This window comes from Halichoerus grypus, chromosome 6, assembly GCF_964656455.1.
Source record: "Halichoerus grypus chromosome 6, mHalGry1.hap1.1, whole genome shotgun sequence".
NCBI classification, from domain to species: domain Eukaryota; kingdom Metazoa; phylum Chordata; class Mammalia; order Carnivora; family Phocidae; genus Halichoerus; species Halichoerus grypus.
In genome coordinates this window covers 178,241,990-178,263,390 of record NC_135717.1, presented here as the reverse complement: position 1 = coordinate 178,263,390, position 21,401 = coordinate 178,241,990, and the positions used below count along the sequence as shown (strand labels likewise).

The 21,401-nt window shown below is 55.7% G+C and overlaps 1 protein-coding gene and 1 long non-coding RNA gene across 10 annotated transcripts in view; both read left to right on the top strand.

Moving 5' to 3' along the window:
* Positions 1 to 6,323, top strand: part of BRD1 (bromodomain containing 1) — a 43,098-nt gene extending 36,775 nt beyond the window's left edge. For 8 of the 9 annotated variants that reach the window (XM_078076764.1, XM_036089761.2, XM_078076768.1 and 5 more), the window contains 5 exons: positions 2,346 to 2,481; positions 2,861 to 2,988; positions 3,449 to 3,558; positions 3,863 to 4,017; positions 4,883 to 6,323. In XM_078076764.1, the coding sequence (XP_077932890.1) occupies positions 2,346 to 2,481; positions 2,861 to 2,988; positions 3,449 to 3,558; positions 3,863 to 4,017; positions 4,883 to 5,066 (713 nt within the window). In that variant the 3' untranslated portion in view covers positions 5,067 to 6,323. Of the gene's footprint in view, positions 1 to 2,345; positions 2,482 to 2,860; positions 2,989 to 3,448; positions 3,559 to 3,862; positions 4,018 to 4,882 lie in introns of those variants that run through there. The other variant, XR_013449399.1, reaches the window with a different exon arrangement.
* Positions 6,324 to 10,250: 3,927 nt separating this feature from the next.
* On the top strand, positions 10,251 to 12,230 carry LOC118534124 (uncharacterized). The gene is made up of 3 exons (XR_004916508.2): positions 10,251 to 10,466; positions 11,528 to 11,656; positions 12,001 to 12,230. It is a non-coding gene; the product is annotated as an uncharacterized LOC118534124 (long non-coding RNA).
* The last annotated feature ends 9,171 nt before the right edge of the window (positions 12,231 to 21,401 follow it).

Below are 21,401 nucleotides of genomic sequence, written 5' to 3'. Positions count from 1 at the left end.
ATGTTCAGCATTGAAAAAATTATTTTTTTCTGAAGTAGTTTGGTAAAAGTTGGTGTGTGGACATGGTTTTGGCTAGGGGCTCAGGTGCCGTATGGATATCCTGTGCGAATGGCTCGCGGGCCCATCTCTGCACAGACCCCCAGAACCTGGGTTTCCTTGAGGGCTGTCCGGGGCGGGGCCGTGGGCTCCCCGAGCTGCAGCTGGCTGGCAGGAAGCGTCTGTCCGCACAGGGAGCCTGTGGGCCGGGGAGGGGGCAGAGAGGCGGTGAGCGCGCGCAGGCTGGTGCCCTGGCCACCGGCCACCTCGAGGACTTTCGGGAGGGCTGGGCGGCCTGGGGGGCCCTGCTCTGGCCCCAGCAGCCTCCTCTTGCTGGGCTCATCTGGGGTGCCTGCTGGGTAACAGATGAACGGTGTGCATAACCCGTCATTGTGGACACGCATGTCCTCTCAGTTCTCCGGGAGATGGAGGAAGCCGTGCTCGCGCTCTTTCTCAGAGCCTCACCTTTCCCCCCAGCGTCTCCTGGGGGAGCACGTCTTCGGGTGGTTCTTGCCGAGCACCAGGTGCAGATGGCCTCGGTGCCGCCTTCCTGGTCGCAAGTGAAGCCTTGTGCCATGTTTTGGGAACATGGGTGCCGGGTCTCCTTCTTCCCCGGATGCCTCTGCACAGGCGCCGGGCCCCAGTCTGACCTTGGCTGGGGCGCTTGGAACGGGCGCCTTCTCTTGCTTCTCGGAGCGATCCCAGCCTGTGGCGGACGGGGGGGGCCCTGGCCGAGCTCTTCCCAGGAGCCTCGCGCGCCTGCCCGGGTCGGCCCGCTCCAGCTCTGCAGGGAAGGGCACAGGCAGAAGTGATGACAGCGCCTGGAGGTCAGGTGGTCAGGTGCCCAGTGAGGCCATCCGGGGTCAGCAGGCCCCAGCTCCAAGCTGACCCCGTGCACAGCGGCGTTGTGGCTGCACGTCCTTGTTGCTTGGGCTGTTGCCGCAGGCCAGTCGGTGATGTGCTGGGGCTTCTTCCGAGGGTGCCACGGTGGCTCCGTGGCCTCGCTGCTGTCGGGTGCTGGACGTGCACCTGTGGGACTGTGGCCCCGTCCTCTGTCCATGTGCCTGGGTGGGCCGGGCTCTCTCTGAGTTGGGGTCTCTCTGTTGCCTTCTGCAGCTCCTGGGGGGACCCTGGGCGTCGCTTTACTCTTCCCGGTTCCTCTGACCCGCTGGTGAGCGTGGCTGGAGCTGGCTCCCGGCCCCGTGGCCTCTGCTCGGCTGCTGTACTTCATGGGCCACAAATGCCCAAATGCCGTCAACAAGTGTAGCGTCCCCAGCCAGCTGCGGTCACTGCCGGTGCACGTGGGTTAGATCCACAGTGAAAAATACTGCGTTTCTCTTGAGAGCCCGTGTGCGGAGTCCCACAGAAACGGAGCAGGATGTCTAATGAATTTACTTCAGGAAAACGAGTTGCTGCGGTCCGTTCCTGAAGCAGCAAAGCTCGCCCGCTGCATGTGCGTTTATTTCGTAGCCCCCAGCACGGTCAATTCACTGCGCTCACTTAACGCGTGTCTTTGCCGCTGAGAACGTACAAAGTGTAAAGCAGATGAGAAAACCCTGTAATCTGGCCGTCTCCAAAAAACTTTTAAAGAACTGGGTTTAACATTTTTTTAAGCGTGGGAATGTGATTCTTTTTGGGGAAAAAAGTGCACGACCCTCCAGCCGTTGCACCCCTGGTCACCCTCCCCTGCCCCCCATCCTGTTCTGGTGTCGGGCTCTTCGGGGTGGGGTGGGGGGGCAGTGGTTTGGCTTTTTAGAGTTGCCATGATTCTGGATGAGTTGTGTTCTGTTCAGTTACATAGACTGAGAACCGGGGAGGGGTGGCGTCCCCGGTGGGTCTGGTGCTGCGGGGCGCGGGGTGGTCGGGGTTCAAGAGAGCGCATTTTCTGCTTTCACGTCTCGAGTGTTTTCGAGGTGCGTGTGTTTCCTTCGACTTAACGTTCCCATCGAGGCTCCTGTGCGTGAACCTGTTCGTGGTGGTGGCGAGGGGCCTCCTCCGGACACGGTTCGTCCCCCATGGCGGGGGCTCGTCCCGTGTGCAGAGTCCTTCGATCTGGGAGGAGGAACTGGATGCTCTGGCTTTGCCTTCGTGGAGCCCACGCAGACATTCTTGCTTTTCCGAGAAGAGCACCTTGTTCCGACCAGTGCGCTCTGGCCTCGGAAGGCGCCCCGTCTGTCCTGTGTTGTCTGCGCTGCGGAGGCGGGGGGCATGGGGCGGACCCGACGCTGTGCGGCCTCGGACGGGGAGCGCTCTTGTGCAGCGTGGCCCCCGGCACATGGGCCTGAGGCACCTGTGTGCCTGTGTTCTAGGTCTCACCAATGGCTTTGGGGGCGCACGGAGCGAGCAGGAGCTGGGTGGCGCCCCGGGGAGGAGAGCCGCACCCCGACGACGCTGCGCCTCGGAGTCCAGCATCTCTTCCAGCAGCAGCCCGCTCTGCGACTCGAGGTGGGCACAGCCCTGCTTGCTTGCCGACCCGCGCCCACCTGCCCTGTCCCCGCCGCCCTGCCCACTGGGGGTACGTGTGTCCTGCTCTTCAGGGGCCCTTTCCTGGGTTCTCTTTATCTGCCTCGTAGAGCTTAACCAGAAATGGGAAACGTAACTGTTTATCTTTTCCCCCCAAAGTCATGCCCTGATTGGAAGGGTGGCAAGTGCAGGCCTCCTGCCCATCTGCCCTACGGAGACCCCTTTATAACTGAGGCCCTGCATGCCCTGGTTTGTCGGGTGCGGTCTGCCCCGTGTGGCTTCTGCGGGGCCCGGCTCGGGCTGCAGACGGAGCGGAGGGGAAGGAGCGCTTTCTGACACAGCTTTGCTTTTCCTCCTGAAGTTTTAGCGCGCCCAAGTGTGGCCGGGGCAAGCCCGCCCTGGTGCGCAGGCACACGCTGGAGGACCGCAGCGAGCTGATCTCCTGCATCGAGAACGGGAACTATGCCAAGGCGGCCAGGATCGCCGCAGGTGAGTCCAGCCCCGTCCTCCGCGGGCCGTGATGTGGCTGCCCGCTCTGCTGGGCGGGGCTGAGCTGGCCTCCATCCCAGGGTGTCTGTGGGAGCTCCCCGCAGACCGGACGGCTGCCACTCGATGGGAAGGGGGGCTGTGGGGACAACAGGGCTGGCTTTGTCCTGCGCTTTATCATTTTTGTGTGGAATACTCAGTTCCAAATGTTTGCTGTTCATGAGACTCTGGAGGCTGCCCGCTCGTCTGTCATTTGCAGCCAAATGTGGGACTGCAGGCCTGCCAGTTCCCCACATTTCAGCATCTAGCGGAGCGTGAGGAACCCGCTGGGCCGGTGCTGGCCAGGCCGGGCTTGGGGTCAGGTGGGAGTAGCTCTCGCTGGGACTCCTGCAGGGGTCTCCTCAGACGTGCTCGGCACGCTGCCCTCCTGATGACTCACTGCGTCCTTCCTTTCTCTGCCCAGAGGTCGGTCAGAACAGCATGTGGATTTCAACGGATGCTGCGGCCTCCGTTCTCGAGCCTCTGAAAGTCGTGTGGGCCAAGTGCAGTGGCTACCCCTCCTATCCGGCCCTGGTGAGCTTCGGGGTAGCGGGCTGTGGGCCCTGACCCTGGTCTGTGCACTGGGGGGCCCGTGGGGCTGCCCCTTGGGGAGCCAGGGTACTGAGCAGTGTGGCCCTGTGCCCCGAGTCCGGGGGCCGTCCGCTGCCTTTGTAGGGACGGGTGTCCTGTGAGCGCCTGCCGAGGGACGTGTGTGCAGGCTGTCAGGGTGTTGGGAGAGTTCCTTCAAAAGCCACCTCACGTCGGAGCCCGAGGAGAGTGTCCGGGGGCGTGGCGGACGGTCCCTCAGACGTGGCCTGCACGTGTCCTCCCTTGACAGATCATCGACCCCAAGATGCCACGTGTGCCTGGCCACCACAACGGGGTCACCATCCCGGCCCCGCCGCTGGACGTGCTGAAGATAGGTGAGCACATGCAGACCAAGGCTGACGAGAAGCTGTTCCTCGTTCTCTTCTTTGACAACAAGAGAAGCTGGTGAGTGCAGGTGCCCGGGCTGTACGGGGACTGGCCTCGGGCTTGCTGTCGGGCTGGCGCTGTGCTCCTGGGTCCTGCTGGGGCTTGCGTGGCCAGCCGACCAGGCCCTGTGGGTCCACGTGGTGCTCTGGGGCCTGGGCTCCCAGACCCCCCTGACGTTGCTCGGTTCCCGTCTCTCCCCCTGAGCGCTCACGAGGTGCACGTTGGCGGTGTCCGTACCGCAAGCCCCTGTGCCGGTGAGGTGCTCCTTGGCACAGAGCGGCTCTGTGGGCCCGGCCGCGGGGATGCAGCTGGCCTGGGTTCGTGTGCCGTGCTGTGTGGCGGCCATGACCACTCCTCATCCTCTCTCCTTGCCGTGACCTGGTCCTGGGCGGACCTGGTGGAGGCTCGTGCCCGCCTTGTCCAGTCCGAGCTGGTCGGCCGCCCCACAGCTGGGTCCGCCTGCCCTCCCCTCCTGGCATGGCCCTGTCCTCCCCCGCTCGCTGTGCGAGGCTGTATGCCCGGGAATGTGCGTGTGTGCCCCTGGCCACTCAGGAAAGGTGTGGAAGGCTGGTGGGTTGTGCCTGTCTCCCGCCAGCCTCCCGGATGCAGTGGCCCCTTGGGAAGTGTTGTGGAGGAGACGTGGTGACGACTTGATTTTCACACCTTCCCTGAGCCCCCAGGGCCCTCCTAGGGTCGGCGGGAGGGTCGGGCCGTGCCGTGCCCCCGGTCCTTAGCCCCGAGGCTGGTCAGGGCTGGCTGATGGGGCCGGCCCTGGAGCTGAGCGCTGGTGGCTGCCGCGTGGCCCTGCCGGCCGGGGGTCTTGGAGCCGGTAGGTGGTCGTGCGGCCAGTTCTTACTGTTCCCCTCTTTTCTCTCTTAAAAAGGCAATGGCTCCCCAAGTCCAAAATGGTCCCGCTGGGCATGGACGAGACCATAGACAAGCTGAAGATGATGGAGGGGCGGAACTCCAGCATCAGGAAGGCCGTGAGGGTCGCCTTCGACCGTGCCATGAGCCACCTGAGCCGCGTGCACGGGGAGCCCACCAGCGACCTCAGTGACATCGACTGACCTGCACGCCTTCCCGTGGCCTTGTCCATAGTGTGGATGAGCTGTACATGCGTGTATATTGTTCCAGACTTAACTTATTCTGATTTCTAGGCCTGGTTCTTTCGTTCTTCCTCCCCTGGGGAGGGCAGGTTTTATTTCCAAGTTCTCTGTGAAACCATCCCCGTCTGGGCGCTCTGTGAACGGCGTGGGTGCTCTTCCGAACTCGTCTGTGCCCGCCGCAGATCAGGCCGGAGGGTGCTGCTCGCGTCACTTTCATTGATCTGTAGCTTTTTTTTAAAAGACTTTTGAATGTTTAATAATTTTGTAAATCATACTCTTTACACGGAGTACCACTATTTAATAAGACGGGATGTAAATTTACGATGACAAATGTGTATTTTAAGAAAGAAAATGACATTATTTTGATGGTACTTTGTGGAAAGAGGTGGAGAATAAATTTATGCTGTGTACATCACTTGCAAATCACCAAAAACACTCCGCCGCCCCCCGTGAGGGCCGGGGCAGGCGCTTCCTCTGGGTGTCGCTGTCCTCACCGTCCTCGTCCGCCTCCAGCCTCCGCCCGCCTGCCCTAGCCTTCCACGGGTGTGCCTCCCAGCGGATTATTTATTGTAGAAAGTGTATTCATTTGCTTTATAATGAAAAATAAATTTGCAGAAGTATATTGATATGCATTTTTATACAGGCACATAAACATTCAACTTGCTTTGGGAGCCGGATGTGCTGGTTGTTGTGTAAATGACTCTGCTGTGTGTTCTTTGATTTTGTAACTTGTAATCTTTTGTTTACAATGAGGGGCTTTCTGTAACTTGTTTTAATTTAGAACACTTTGGTAGCAATAGAAACTTTGGATACATTTTTGTATGGTACATGTGATGTATATAGAATTAGTACTTTATTTTTATTTTTAAGAGGTAAAGCATTATGTTAGGGGAAAAGGTAGGGTGGGTTTCCAAAAATGCGGTTTTTATATTAAAAAATAAAGTCAAGATTTGGACGGTGTGGCCACTTCATTCCTCCCTCACTGGGGCGCTGGGCGGGCTCGCGGCAGCCTGTCCCCGCCAGCTCATCGAGGCACTCGACATGCCTTCATCTTAAAGTTGTCATGGGATGGCATTATTTATTATTTTACCTAATCATATTTTTATTTTAAACTGGTAGTTTTAAAATTTTTTAAATGTTTTTTTCCTCCCTTCAGTCTCCCATTGTTTGTAACATCTCCATAGAAACTTGAAAATAAAACGTCTTCCTTTGATAGCCTGTCCTGTGTGTGACGGACGCTTTGTACGTGCTGTGCTTCCGCCAGGAGCGCCCGCCCTCGGGGGGCCTGCTGGGGGGCTGCCGCTGTGCGCCGGGCGCAGGCTCGGTCGGCAAGGAGCTGGGTCTGCACGCGGGCTCCGGCTGGGGCAGCGACCGGCAGCCCCCCTCCTGGCGCCGGCTGGCTGCTGGCGGCCCCTCCCACCGGTCACGGTCACACGGAAGGTTGGGAGGAGGTGCTGTGGAGGCCGAGTGAGCTTTCCGTTAGCGGCGTCCACCGGAGCGCGTGCCTCCCAGCGCATTACCGGTCCCCCGGAACAGGTCGCAGGGGTGCAGAGTTCCCGCACGGCCCTGCCGTGTTCAGGGCTCCTTTGGCTCTAGGTCTAAGGGGCTGTCCAGGCACTCGGCCCCTGCTGGGCCCTCACTCTGCTCCCGGGGTCCTGGGCCTGCCCTGCACCCTTGCCCGGTGGAGACAGGCCCCGCCTGGGCAGGTCCCCGAGGACCTCTGGGTGAGCGGGCCGAAGGGGCAGCTTTGGAGTGCAGGGGAGTCCTGGGGAGGGGGCGGCTGGGGTGTGGGCATGCAGGGGCGCAGCACCGGCACTGGGGCCCTCGGAAGGCGGGAGCTGGGCAGCCTGGGGCAGATGCTGGCGCCGACCGCGTGCTCCCAGTGAGCCCAGCTGGCCTGCTGCCGCTACACCTGCAGGTAATCCGGAGCCAGGATCCTGTGGTCTCTGGATTGCCCGGTGGACACTGGGGGGACACCGGGGCCTGGGGACTCAGGCCTGGACCCACTCAGCGTCTCCGCGCCAGGCGGTGAGGCTCTGCTCCGAGTGCAAAGGAGCAGAACCACAGCCCGGCTCCTCTAACCGGCGTCGGAGAGGGTAGGCGGTGCTGACCACGTGGCCCAGGTCAGGGCCCCTGCGCCCCTGCCGCCGCCCTGGCCAGGCCTTCTCGATCCTGTTCTCGGTGGGCAGAGCTCAGCGTCTCCCCATGGCAGACGGGAGACCCTGTGTCCCCTCCCGGATCATGCTCTCTCCAGGGCCTCCCACCCCCAGATTCACGAGCTCTGGGGTCTCCACCTTGGCGGGAGCATGCACTCCTCCCCACAATACACAGTAGTGCTTGTGGCCGAGACTCCCACTGATCCTCCCCACCCCCCATTCTCTTTTTATCTTTGAGGAAGCCTTTTGGAACTGTGACTGCGACCCCCCGGGCTCCCTTGTAGCTGGGTGAGGTCCGGAGACTGGACCAATGGGAAGTAACGGGAAGTGTCACTTCAGGGAAATGCCCTCTGAAGGAGGAGGAGTGCTCTTTCCTGCTGTGTTTTCTTTTCTATTGGCTGGAATGTGGACGTGGTGGATGGAGCTGCAGCAGCTGTTTTGGGTCATGAATGGCAGAGCCATAGGATAGAGAGAACCTGGGTCTCCGGTGGGCACACACAGCTTTCCTGAGGATTTGTTTTCTTTTTGTGATAGAAACATACATTTATACCCTTTTAAGGCCACAGTTATTTTTCTTTACAGCAGGTAAATTTCAGATGGGTCAAAGTGAAATAATTAAAATTCCAGAAAAAAAATCATGAAATGATCATTTATAACCATGGAGTGGGGTTGATCTTTTAAAATATGACTCTACTTCCGGAAACTATAAAAGAAAATAGTAATATATTTAACAATGTAAAATTAAAAAGTTTGTACATGCATGGACCCCAAATCTGTTACAGTGTCAAAAGACGATTGAGGGTATTTGCAACTCAAACCATAGAAAAGGGCTTTCCTTAACATATAAAGCTTTACTAGTCATCTTTTTTTTAAAAGATTTATTTATTTGGTGGGGGAGGGGCAGGGGCAGAGGGAGAAGAGTCCCAAGCGGACTCTGAGCTGAGCACAGGGCTCGATCTCGTGGGGCTCGATCCCCCGACCCTGAGATCATGACCTGAGCCGAAATCAAGAGTCGGACGCTCAGCAGACTGCGCCACCAGGCGCCCTTACAAGTAAGTCATCTCTAAAGAGACCGACAATAGGATAGAAAAAAAAAACGGGCAAACTGTGGACTCACGTCACAGAAAAGTAAATACAAATGGCTCTAAACATAGAAGAAAATGCTCAACCCTGGCCCCTGGGGGCCCCTCAGCCCCCTGCGCCACACCATCCCCGGGGCCTAGGGGCTCTGCTTCCAAGGATGCTCCAGCCCCACTCCCTCCACCGCCCCCAGGACAGACCCTCCGCGCCCCACACCGCTGAGGAGCGGCCCTGCCACGCGGCCCAGGCCTCTGACCATCCGCTGCGTCCTCTTGGTGTTTATTAGTGAGTCTGCATTCGATGCGAACACAAGCTTTCTGCACATAAATCACAATATATGATCTGTTGGCTGCAACCTGGAACAGCTGAGTGTCCCTTAGAGAAACAGCACATTTGTTTTAATTTCTACGTAGCAGATGCTTCGATTTTGCCGATGCACCAAGTGAGTCGCTGCCTCCAACTGGGATGGTTTCAGCTGCTCTCTCCATTGGCCTTTGTGAATATTAAACAGCTCAGAGCCTCCCAGGGGGGCTCCGAGCGGTGGGGTGTGGTGCTGGATCTGGGGCTCCTAGGGGCTGCTGCCCACCCCGGCTCCAGGAGCCCCTGTGCCCAGCTGGTATTTAGCCGGGCCCTCCTACGTGCCTGGAGGCCAGCTTGGGCTCCAGGTGTGTTCACCTGCAGCGAGGCCTGGGCCGTCTGGGGTTTCTGGGGGCCAGGGGGCCGGGGTACGATCCAGCACGGGTCGGGGGCAGGTGCCCAGTGATGGTGACTTAGTCCCTTGCTGCCCGAGCCTGGTCCCAGGGGCTGCCCGCCTCCCCTTGGGGTGAGGGCTGCAACCCTGGTTTTGTGGACAGGCCGGGTCCGGGAGCGAGAGCTGCGGAGGGGCGGTGTCTGGAGGCGGGAGCCCTTCAGTTCCCCCAACAGCACCGGAGAAGGCCTGAACAGTTGGAGCTACGGTATTGGTTCTCCGTGTCCCAAAGCAGAGCGGGGCTTGCGGGCTGAAGTCACTGCTCGGGGACCCTGGTGTTTGGTGACCTCCTCGTGGGAGTGACGTCACGTCCCTCCGCTGTGTTGTCTGTTAGAAGGGAGCCGCCCGGTCCAGCCCCACGCGGGCCGTGTCAGAGGCCACTCCCTCAGGGCCACGCGGGTCGGTCCTCGGTCCCTCTTAGTTTTGGGGACCGTTCCAGAAAGACAGTATCCTACCTTCTATTACATTTTCTAGGTGTTTCCTGAGTTTAGAAGCCTCTGAACTCTTACTCATTCTGACAGCGAATCGATCTTTTGGTTTTCTGTGCAGACTCGCTTACTTGCGGGTGACGGCAGGTCCGTCTTTTCTTCCGAATCCGTATTTCCTCTCCTGCTCTTTCTTGTGCCTCTCCCGGCAGCGACCTCCCCGCTGGCTGTGAGAGGTGAGCTCCCGGTCAGGCCGGGCCGGGCGGTCGGTGCGGGAGGAGACCTGCTGGGGAGCACTGGTCACCCCGGATGCTGGGGACGCGCTTCATTGTTTCCCGGAGCAGCCGGCCAGATCCCAGGCTTTCTCTGCCCTTCCCTGGGGGCTGAGTGACGCTGTCTCCCCTCCGCAAAGAGACAGCCCCCCCCACCACGTTCCGGGTCTGGGGGCAGCTGAGCCGTGGGCAACCTCTGCGCCCTGCCCACACTCCACGCCTGCCCGCCCTGGGCTTTGTGCAGGACCCGAGGCCGCACAGTCCCGCCCCCCTCCCCGGCTCCCACCCGGGGAGCTCTGGTCCCCGCCCCCCCTCCCCCCCGCTGCTTCTCGAGTCTCCTGAATCCCGAGACCCCCTTGCTCATCCCCATCCCCTCCCTGGCTCACTCCTCACGCATCGACACGGGCACGTTTCCTGCGACCCGCCGTGTGCCAGTCTGCATCAGGACCGCGGATGGGGAGGACGAAAGGCGAGACCCCTCCGCCCCCTCCCAGGCAAGAGCTGGGCGAGAGCCAAAGTCGGCAATGACGGAATCGCAAGCGTGCGGGGCAGGCTGCCTGGAGGAAGTGTCTACAGCGCGCGCAGGACGGGGAAGCTCCCGGGCGGACAGCCGGAAGGGGACGGAGGCAGGCTGGGAGGGAGGAGCCCCTCCGAGAAGGCCGGCGGGGCCACCTGGACAGGTGTGTGGGGCCCCACGCTGGCTGGGGCGGTCGCGCATCTGGCGCCACCCGCGCGGATGTTGTGATGTGGCCGGACCGAGCGGTACAAGAGGCCGGTCTGAGGCGCCAGGCTGCAGTGGCGGACAGACTCGCGCCAACGCGGCCCCCAGGGCAGAGGGGCTCAGACGACACAGGCAGGAACTGCGTGAGGGCGGAGCAGACGGCAAGGCGTGGGGCTACGGGCCCGGCATCTTGAAACTATACTGTTTGGACAGGGGTCCTTTTCATTTTGCACGGGGCTCTGCACATTCTGTGGCTGGTCTTGGGCCGGCGGCAGGCGGGTGCAGAGACCCCAGGCAGGGATCTCTCGGAGCACTGAGCGGGGGGTGACGGTCATGCTGTGAGGCTGGGCATTCACCTGCTGGGGTCCGAGCAGGGTGACACCACCTGAGTTCTGGGGGGGCGTGGCTGTGAAGAGACGGCTCCAGAGGGCAGGGTGGTGGGCGCCCCTGGGGGCTGCTGCCCATGGGGTGGAGATGGTGGGCGGGGCAGGTTAGGGACAGGTGTGTGGAAGGGCGGGGCTCCAGGAGGTCCAAGCAGGTTGTGGGGGCCGCCCTGTGCCTCGGGGGCTCTGCAGGACGGCTTGGAGGGCGGAGCAGGGGTCCGGGTTTCAGGTGTGTTCTGAAGAGAGGATTCACAGCAGCCGGACCCTCAGTTTGAAGGGGAAAAACCACTTTATTGATCTTATAAAAATCTAACAGAAACGAAAGAAGAGAAGGGAGATCTGCACATAGGTGAGGGCAAGAGTAAGCGTAAAGGAGGGTAGGACAAAGTTACGTCAACTCGGGTGCTTGCAACATCCAACCTCACCAGCTGGGGAAGCCCCGTGGAGACAGCCGCTGGAGTCCCGGTGGAGGGGCAGGGGCGGAGCGTCCTCCCTCAGCTGAGACTTCCCACTGACCTTCCCCATCAGGGCCGTATTTATAGGGCACATGATGGGGTCTGAAGTTAAACATTTGTTCGCTTACGTGCAGTTTGGAGCGAGCTGCATTTCCGTGTTATCATGTCTTTGCCTCTTCCAGGAGCCTGGGCTAGGTGTGCTCGCCTCCCTCCCACACTCCGTTCCGGGGGGCCAGCCCAGCTTGGAGCAGCAGGGGGTGCAAGGCTCTTGGCATCCAGACCAGAAGGGCCCGTTCTGACCTGGAGGCCAGGTAATGTCCACTAACCAGGCTCCCAAGGTCGCTCATGCAGCACGAGTCTCACACACAACATTCCTTAGTCTGCGCTCGTGCGGGTCGGGGTGGTCGGTTATGCGAGACAAATCCCAGAAACTTCCATCCATACAATACAAGGTGATGATGCCCCCCGCCCCCCCCATGGACACAGCTTCCCCAGCCCAGAGTCAGGTGTGCGCCCCAGCAGGTGAAGGCCAGGCCTGCTGGGGCCACTCTTCTCGGCTCCAGGCAGTGTGAGAAATTGGGGTAAAGTCCTCCCAATAGATTGCCACAAGTGAATTGAAAATAAAATACATGATATTTTCTTTTGATGAGAAAAGGCAGATTTAACTGGAACTGATCAGCAGCGGGGCCAGAGCAAATTCGGAGATGAGGAAGGAGGATATGTTTGAAGGCATCTGAAAACCATGGCAATTCTCCCCAAACAGTGTGCATCGCGATTCATTCCTATCCCAGACTTTGAGCCATGTTGCTGCCATTGGCCACCTGAGACCGTCACCCCCACACAATACACTTCTTGATTTCACTGTCATTATCTTTTAATTAAATCGTGTTGTTGATGGCGTTTGCTGTCATGCTTATACTGACTGTCCCAGGAAGTGGTTCTGGGAGCTGCGGGCTGGGGCTGGGGAGCCCTGCACCACAGCCCTGGGGAACCCCCATCATCCCTGCTGACCCCACGCCTGTCATTCTGCTCACAGGGAGGGCCCTGACCCTCTACCCAGACCATCCCTTCCCGCAAGGTCTCAGACCAGCCCGGCTGCAGTCTGCGATGGCTCTTGGTGCTGTGTGTGTCAAGCCCCTGGCGATGTGCCCCTTGGCCTTGGCCAGCTTGTCCTCGACTCCCCTGAAATGTCTCGAAGGCCGTGGTGTTAGAGCGCTGGGCCTAGACCCCAGCTGCATGAGGGGTGTGCTAGCGGTCCTTTCCTGTAAAACCAAACCGCCTCAAAGGCAGCAGCTCAGGCAACGCACACTTCCTATCTCAGGGTTTCTGTGGGTGGGGTCCAGGCACACTGGCTGGGTCCTCTGTGCAGGTCTCACGTGGCCATGGTCTTGTCGGGAGCTGGGCTGGGGAGGACTGGCTCCATGATCACTCAAGTTGCTGGCACCATTCTGTTCCTTTCTGTTGTAGGACTGTGGCTCCAGCTTCTTGCTGGCTGTTGGCCAGAGGCTGCCCCTTGGTCCCAGCATGTGGTGCTCCCCAGTGTGGCTGCTTCCCTCAGCCAAGGAGAGAGCAACCCAGGAAGATGGGAGGACAGCCCAACATAATGCAACCATGTGCACAAAGCCATGTATACCCATCACTCTTACCATATTTTCTGGGTTAGAAGCATGTCACAGGTCTCACCCACACTCAAGGGGAGGAGGCCACACAAAGGTGTGGACACCAGGATGTGGGGTCTAGTACCCGTCTGCCAAGCCCCTTCAGGCGAGTCTTACCACCCAGTGGTCTGAGCCCCCTGCACAGCTCCATGTGCCTCCTAGGGATGGAAAGGCCAAGACACCCCTTGCTGGGTTTGCCCAACTGGTCTGACCCTCACTTCCCTTATTGCCCACCCCTTGTGCCTGCCCTGCCACACTTTTGGACCTTTGCTCTTCCTGTTGCCTCTCCCTAGAATGCCTTCCCTTCCTTGGCTGCCCGACCCGCCAGCAAATGTAGACATGTATGTGCCTAACAACAGAGGGTGAAAATATATAAGGCAAAACCTGAGAGCACTGAAAGGAGAAACAGACCAGTCCACTGTTATAGTTGGAGACAGCCACAGCCTCTACCAGAAGTGGACAGAACCAGCAGGCAGGAAGTTGTAAATGTATAATTGAGCTCAACACCACCACCAATCAACTGGACATAAGTGACATCTGTAGACCACTTCATCCAACAATAACAGAACACACATTCTTCTCAAGCTTACATGGAACTTTCACCAAGATGGACCACAGTCTGGGCCATGGAAAGCACCTTAACAAAAGCCTAGAAATCACACAAAGTTTGCTCTTAGAACACAAGATTTAAACTTAGAAATCAATCCAACATAATGCACTTAGTAACTTCTTAATGCTAGGAATTAAACTAGAAATCAGTAAGAGAAAGATAACTGGGAAGTCACCAGATATTTGTGGAATAAATAACACCATAGGTCAAAGAGAAGTTTCAAGAGAAATTTAAAAATATTTTGAACTAAATGAAAGTGGAAATACAAATGATCAGAATTGATAGGATATAGCAAAAGCAGTATTTAGAGGGAAATTTATAGAAGAATGCACATTTTAGAAAAGAAAGAAGATCTAAAATCAATAATTAAGCTCTCACCTTGGGAAATTAGAAAAAGAAGAGCAAATTAAATCCAAAGTAAGCAGAAGAAAACAAACAAAAACCAGAGCAGAAGGGTTCCTGCTGGCTGGCTCAGTTGCTGGAGTATGCAACTCTTGATCTTGGGGTCATGAGTTTGAGCCCCATGTTGGGTGTAGAGATTGCTTAAAAAATAAAATCTTTAAAGAAAAAACAAACAGAGAAGTTAATGAAACTGGAAATAGAAAAATAATAGAGAAAACCAATGAAACTAAAAGTGGGTTCTTGGAAAAGATTAAAAGAATTGATAAGCCTTTAGCCAGGCCAACTAAGAAAAAGAGAGAGAGAATACACAAGTTACTAATATCAGAAAGGTGGTTCATCACTACAGATCCTATAGACATTAAAAGGATAATAAAGGAATTTTATGAAGAACCCCATGCCACAAATTTGATAACTTAGATGAAATAGGCCAATTCCTTGAAAGACAGATTTTACCAAAAGGCACACAGGAGAAATAGACAATCTGAATAGGTCTATAAGTATTAAAGAAATTAAATCAAAAATCTATAGCCTTCCAAAACAGAGAGCATCAGGCCCAGATGACTTCACTGGTGGATTCTAGCAAACATTTAAGGAGGAAATGGTACCAGTTCTCTACAATCTTGTCCAGAAAATAGAAGCAGAGAGAACACCTCATAACTTATTCTGTGAGGCCACATTTTCCTACTACCATGACAAAGGCATTACAAGAAAAGAAAACTCTATTTCCTATCAACATAGTTGCAAAAATCCTCAACAAAATATTAGCAAATCAAACCCAACTCTGTATGAAAAGAATATACAGGGGTCATGAACAAGTGGGATTTATCCCAGACATGCAAGGCTGGATCAACATTTGACAATCAATTAATGTACTCCATCACATCAACAGACTAGAGAAGAAAGATCATATGATCATATGTAGAGATGCAGAAAAAGCATCTGACAGAATCCAACACCCACTCATGATAACAGCTTTACACAATATAAAAATAGAGGGGATCCTCCTCAACTTGGGCACTACAAAAAACCCACAGGGAGCGTCATACTTGATGGTGAGAAAATAGATGCTTTCCCACTAGTGTTTGAAGATTCAGTGCAGAGGCATCTTCTCCAGGAAGGCTTCTGGATTTCCTCTCATTCCCACTGTTTAGTGAGGGGCCTCCTCTGTGGTGTCCATGGCTCCTGGTGTGATTTTGACTTGTTATTTGTGTGTCTGTTGCTGCTCTGGGCTGTGAGCTCTTTGAGGGTAGGCTCGCTGTCCCTGAGTCTGGCAGGCGGCCATGTGTAGCAAATGTGTGCCGAAGGAGGGGTGAAACAACACAAGAGGAATGAGGTCAGTTCTGTAAGGGCAGAGCATTACTCAAGGGGTTTTTGGAGAGAGGAGCCGAATCTGGGTGAGGGGCAAAGTTCAGATGTTCATTGACTGGTGTCAGGTGGGTGGTTGGGAGGGATGTTGCTGAGGTATGGGCAGAATCCAGGCCAGTGACAGCCAGCCAGTCCCTAGTGGCTATTTCCTCCACTGTGTGGACAACTGTGTATGATGGGTGGGTGGGTGGGGAAACATCTCAGGGAGTTGGTAATCAACCCAAGGAATGCGTTATCAGAGGTGAATGAGCAGTTGCCTGGGAGTGTTTATGGCACACCTGCCAGATAAGAGGAAACTTGGTGCTCAACAGGGTCATAAAGAACTTGGGCAGTTCCTAGTGTTGATGAGTGTGTCATTCATCTGCCCTCCCTCTATCTGCCCACACATCCATCCACTCTTCCTCTCCCCATTCATTACTTCAACCATCCATCCATCAATCCATCTATCATCCATCATCCACCCATCCATCCATCTATCCATCCCTCCACCCATCCATCCACCATCTATCCATCCTTCCTTCCATCCATCCTTCCATCCACCATACATCCATCCTTCCTTCTATCCATCCATCACCCATCATCCATCCATCCTCATCCATTCACCCATCATCCATCCATCTATCCATCCATCCTCATCCATTCACCCATCATTCATCCATCCATCAATCCATCCATCATCCATTCACCCATCATCCATCCATCCACCCATCCATCCATCATCCATCCATCCATCCATCCATCCATCCAACTATCCACCCATCCATCCATCCATCCTCATCCATTCACCCATCATCCATCCATCTATCCATCCATCCATCCATCCATCACCCATCATTCACCCATTATCCATTCACCCATCATCCATCCATCCATCCATCCATCCATCCATCACCCATCATTCATTCACCCATCATCCATCCATCCACCCCTCCATGTATTCATACACCCCTTCACCACTACTTCCTTCCCTTCTTCAATCCATCCATAGACACATCCTTTGATTGGACATTGTAGGATGATTTCTGGGGGCCAGTGCATTTCAGAATGCTTGAAATCTAGATGGGAGATAATTCTCACACACAAAATACCAGTATAGGAATATTTATTCAGCCCTTCCTCCTCCCTCCATCCTTCTATCTTCCTTTCCTTTTTTCCTTCCTTCCTTTGTTTCTCAAATATCCATCAAATGCCTGTGAGGGATTGAGATCTGGGATGCAGAGGACAAACAGGTTTAGCTTTCAAGGAGTTCATGTTCTAGGAATTTAAATCATATTCAACGAGCTTGAGTAACGGATGGGAAACAGGGTCACGTAAATATCATTGGAGGATGGAGCCTCAGGATTGTTGGTTATTGCAGGAAGTTTACAGTGAAAAGGAAACAACAAAGAAACAGTAAGGGAAAAGATGTAACTTTCAGAGTAAGTGGGAAGAGTGGGCTCTCTCCCTGGTAAACTGTGAGCTTCCTAGTCTGTATCTCCCAGGACTCTCAGCTCAGATCAGTGACCAACAGAGGGCGTTTGAGTGAGTGCACATCTGATCTGAAGTCAGGTGGATGGAGGTGTGACTTACAGCAATACCCACCTCTTTTAAATGCACAACTCAACAGACTGGCAAATGTCTTCACCCTCTTTCAGTTAATCCCTTACCCAGCCTCAGCTCCTGGCAATCACTGATCTCATACCCATTCTGCAGTTTTGCTTTTTCCAGAACATCGTATAAAAGGAGTCATACAGCATGTTGCCTTTTGAGTCCAGTTTCTTTCATTGAGCACAGTGCATTTGGAAATCACCCATCCTGCTGCATGCACCAGAAGTTCGTCCTCTTTTATTGCTGAGTAGTATTCTATTGTATGGATATACTAAAATTATTTTATCCATTCATTAGTTTCAGGTTGTTTCCAGTACCTGATCATTGGAGAGGGCACGTGTTTTCATTTCTCTTGGGTCAACACCCAGGAGTGGGGTTGGTGGATGACATGTTAAGTGTGTGTTTAACGTTATGAGAAGCCGCCAATCTGTTTTCCAAAGTGGCTGCTTCATTTTACATTCCCACCAGCAATGGAGGAGATTTCTAGCAGCTTCACTTCCTTGTCAGCACTTGATATTTTCAATTTTTTGAAGAGATAATGGCGAAAAAGTCCCCAAATTTGATGAAAACTATAAAACCACACATCTAGAAATCTCAATAAACTCAAAGCACCCGAAGAAAATTACATCAAGGTGCATTGCCTAAAAGGAACGCTACCGAGGGGCGCCTGGGTGGCTCAGTCGTTAAGCGTCTGCCTTCAGCTCAGGTCATGATCCCAGGGTCCTGGGATCGAGCCCCGCGTCGGGCTCCCTGCTCCGCGGGAAGCCTGCTTCTCCCTGTCCCACTCCCCCTGCTTGTGTTCTCTCTCTCACTGTCTCTCTCTGTCAAATAAATAAATAAAATCTTAAAAAAATAATAAAATAAAAGGAACGCTACAGAGAAAATCTCAAAGGCAGGCAGACGAACACAGATAAAAATGATAGCTGACTTGTCCTCAGAAACAATGCTGGCCAGGAGACAACGGAGCAACATCATTAAAATATTGAAGAGAAATACCGGCCACCTAGAACCCTGTCCAGCCAAACATTCTCACAATTTCAAGCAAAATACTAGCAGACACATGGGACCTGAAGAATTCATCACCAGGACACACAAAGTGGCCACGAGGCTGTCTGCTCATTTTCCTGCTGCTGCAGCTCAGACCCGGGTCTCAGTGTCCAGCTGTAGGGGACGCTGGCCTATGGTGCCCTCCTGAGGCATGGAGGCCAACACAGAGCCTGGCTAATCGGAAACAGGCCTCTTCCTGGGGGAGCCAGGTCAGGCAGGGAGGACCCTGAGAGTGTCCATTCCCCGACCCGCACCCCGACACTGAAAGATCCCGCAGACCCAAGCGTGTTGGTCTTACGGGTGGGGCCGCCAGGCTTGTTGTCTGCCGCCTCCTGGGTGTGTCCATTTCCACCGCTGCCCCCACCCTGCTGGTCTTCCTGAGTATCCAGCCATCTGCCCCCTGGAATCCAGACAGCCGGCTGGTTCTAGCCTCGTTCCGGCATCTGAGCGGCCCCGGTGTGTGCTGCGCACAGCTCCATGCCTGCATCTCCTGGGCTGCCATGCACGCTGGCCTGCCAAGACCGGGACATGTTGAACCCTCCCCACCCCAGCGGCAGCCCTTTTAAGCTCAGAGGCTGCAGCTTCATCTGAGGTTTGGTCTTGATTCTTCTTGTTCTCAGTGGGAAACCCACCCAGGTGAGCTTCGGAGGAAGCGGAGGGGTGTTTGAATCCTGTCTGTTCCTCCGGCGGATTCCTGCCAACTCAGCTACAGGGTCTTTTTGCTTGTACCCAGCACACGTGGGGCACGCACCGCCTGGAGTGGGAGATGGGGCGTAGCTCCTTGTGCATCAGCATTTTGCACAATGTCCTTCGGGAGCCCTGGTCACCACCTGACCTCAGCATTACCCTTCAGAAGCAAATGCTGCCTGTCAGGCTAAATGCCTGAATGTGGAACGCTCACGTTTTAGAAAGTCTAACAAGACCCTGGCTCTCGGCTCTTTCCAGATCTTCATCTAATTTGCATATCTTGATCTCTGAGGAGGTGGTGAAATTTGCTCCTCTTCAAGTTCACACCTGTCAGCCCTGACCCCTCACCAGGTGTGGGCTTAGCAGGTGGCCCTGGGACGGCGTGGGACACCCGCCCTACAGCTGGCCCGCGGCTTATCTCCAAGAAAACACTTTGAAGAGATTTTAAAACAATGTGTCTGCCTCAATTATAAATCAAAACCTAATTAGCAGTCCACTTCCAACTTTGTAGACAAATAGTTATTTCAATTTCTCAATAACTGTACAGTGATCACGGGTGAAAAATGATGCTTCAGTTCTCCTTGCCTGTGAAAAACGTAAATCACCACCTTCAAATATGCGATTACTTTCTAAATTATCCCATTTGAGCGTAGGGTCGTGGGGAAGCAGAAGGATTGGGGCATCTGTGTTCACCGTTCAGCAGGGGCTGGTGGGGGCGGGGGCGGGGGCTCCTTGGATCCCCTCAGGGCACTGTGATGTCATGGGGCCCTTCCAGGTCCGACGCCTGGGGCTGTGGGGGGCGTGGTGTCCTCTAAAACGGAGAGGAGGCTCTGGCTTTGTGGAAAGTCACGGGCCTGCCCCCTCCCTTGAGGACTGCGGGGTCCCTGCCTCTGAGGGGTCTGTCTGGCTTTCAGAAGATCACTCTCCACTCCCCGACGTTCTTGCCTGGCCAGGCCGTCGGGCCCCAGCTGCCCCCAGGGAGCCAGGACAGCCCAGATGCAGGTGCTCTGAGGTGGCCGTCTGCCTCCTGCAGACCCCTGCCCTGAGCTGGGCGCTGTGGGCGGTGTGTGAACAGGACAGGTGCCTCCCCGAGACCTGAGAAATGTCACTGTGGCAGATGCCGTCGGCCTGGGTTTCATCGTCGGGTTTCAAGGAACAAATTGTCAAGTTGCTCAGGGTCTATTTAAAGAGGATTTAAAAAAAAGATATTTATTTATTTATTTAGAGAGCGAGCAAGTGAGCCGGGGGAGGGGCAGAGAGAGAGAATCCCATGCAGGGCTCGATCCCACGACCCTGAGATCGTGACCTGAGCCAAAATCAAGAGTTGGACGCTCAACTGACTGCACCACCCAGGCGCCCCAAGAGGGTTTTCTTTTCTTCTCTCTCTCTTTTTAAGATTTATTTATTTGAGAGAGAGAGAGAACACAGACGGGGACGGAGGGCAGAGGGAAAAGCAGGCTCCTCGAGGAGCAGGGAGCCCGACGCGGGGCTCCATCCCAGGACCCTGAGATCGTGACCTGAGCCGAAGGCAGACACGTCACTGACTGAGCCACCCAGGCGCCCCCCAAGAGTATTTTCTTATCTGCAATGTACATGCAGTGATTTTTATTAATAAAAATAAATTTTGTTTCAAAGTGGGAAAATGGGGCGCCTGGGTGGCTCAGTCGTTGGGCGTCTGTGGGAAAATATACCAAAGATACTCAGAACCTTGGATTTCTGTGAAGTAGCTGATCTAAAATCAAACAAGAGAAGAAAGTCAGGGTGAGTTCTGCGGGGGACACTGGGTTTTCCCGGTGGGGCAGCTCTCTGTGCCTGGGCTCTGGGCAGACCCCCACTCCTCAGGGCCCCCACAGCTTCGTCTGACCTGGTGGCCCCCTGACCATGGCTCACATGATTTGCTTTCCGCCATCAGGGGTCAGTCTGGCCTCCCAGGGCCTGGGGGGGAGGGGGCCCACGGACTGTCCAGCATGGCTCTGACTTTGTCCTGTGCTTGGGACCTCGCTGGGACCCAGGGGTGCTTGGTGGGGCTCGAAGTCCGGTAGGAGTTGGAGAAGCAGTGGTTCCAAGACTCCCTCCTTCCAGCTCCTTTGCCTGGACCCCTCCCCAGGCTCCCCGGGGCTTCTCCTTGTGCACCCTGTGTCTGCGCCCACAGGTCCTGTTCTGGGTGGGGTCTGTGCCCACCAGGCTCAGGAACGGTGGGAAGACGCCCGGGGGGGTGGGTGGGCAGCAGATGGGTCCTCCAGGCCCTTCGGGAGTGTTGCAGCCGTGGGCATGTTCTGCAGCATCTGAGAAGCTGGGTGTTGATTTTTTAAGCCTACCGCCGCCCCCCGCCGAGACCCCCCTCCTGCTGTCCCCAGGGTTTGCTGAGCACCCCTTCCCCGGGCAGCGTCTTCCATGTGGCCACCAGGTGGCAGGAGCGTTCTTCGCCGGCCCCGCTCGGCCCTGGTGCCCAGCCTTGGACCAAGACTGATTTCTGTGGATCGAAGTATGGGAGAAAAGCAGAAAATATTTCACAGGAAAAGGCTAAATAATAACTGGGGGCAAAACTGAAACATGCCCTTGGACTTGGAAATGATGCCGATTATCAGCCGTTTGGTGAAGAACCCGGGGGGCGTCTCGGTCTCTGGGTTGGAGTGCAGGTCGGGGTGCGGGGCCTGGAGGGTGGAGGACCCCAGCTCCGGAGAGCTTGAAGTGGGGGGC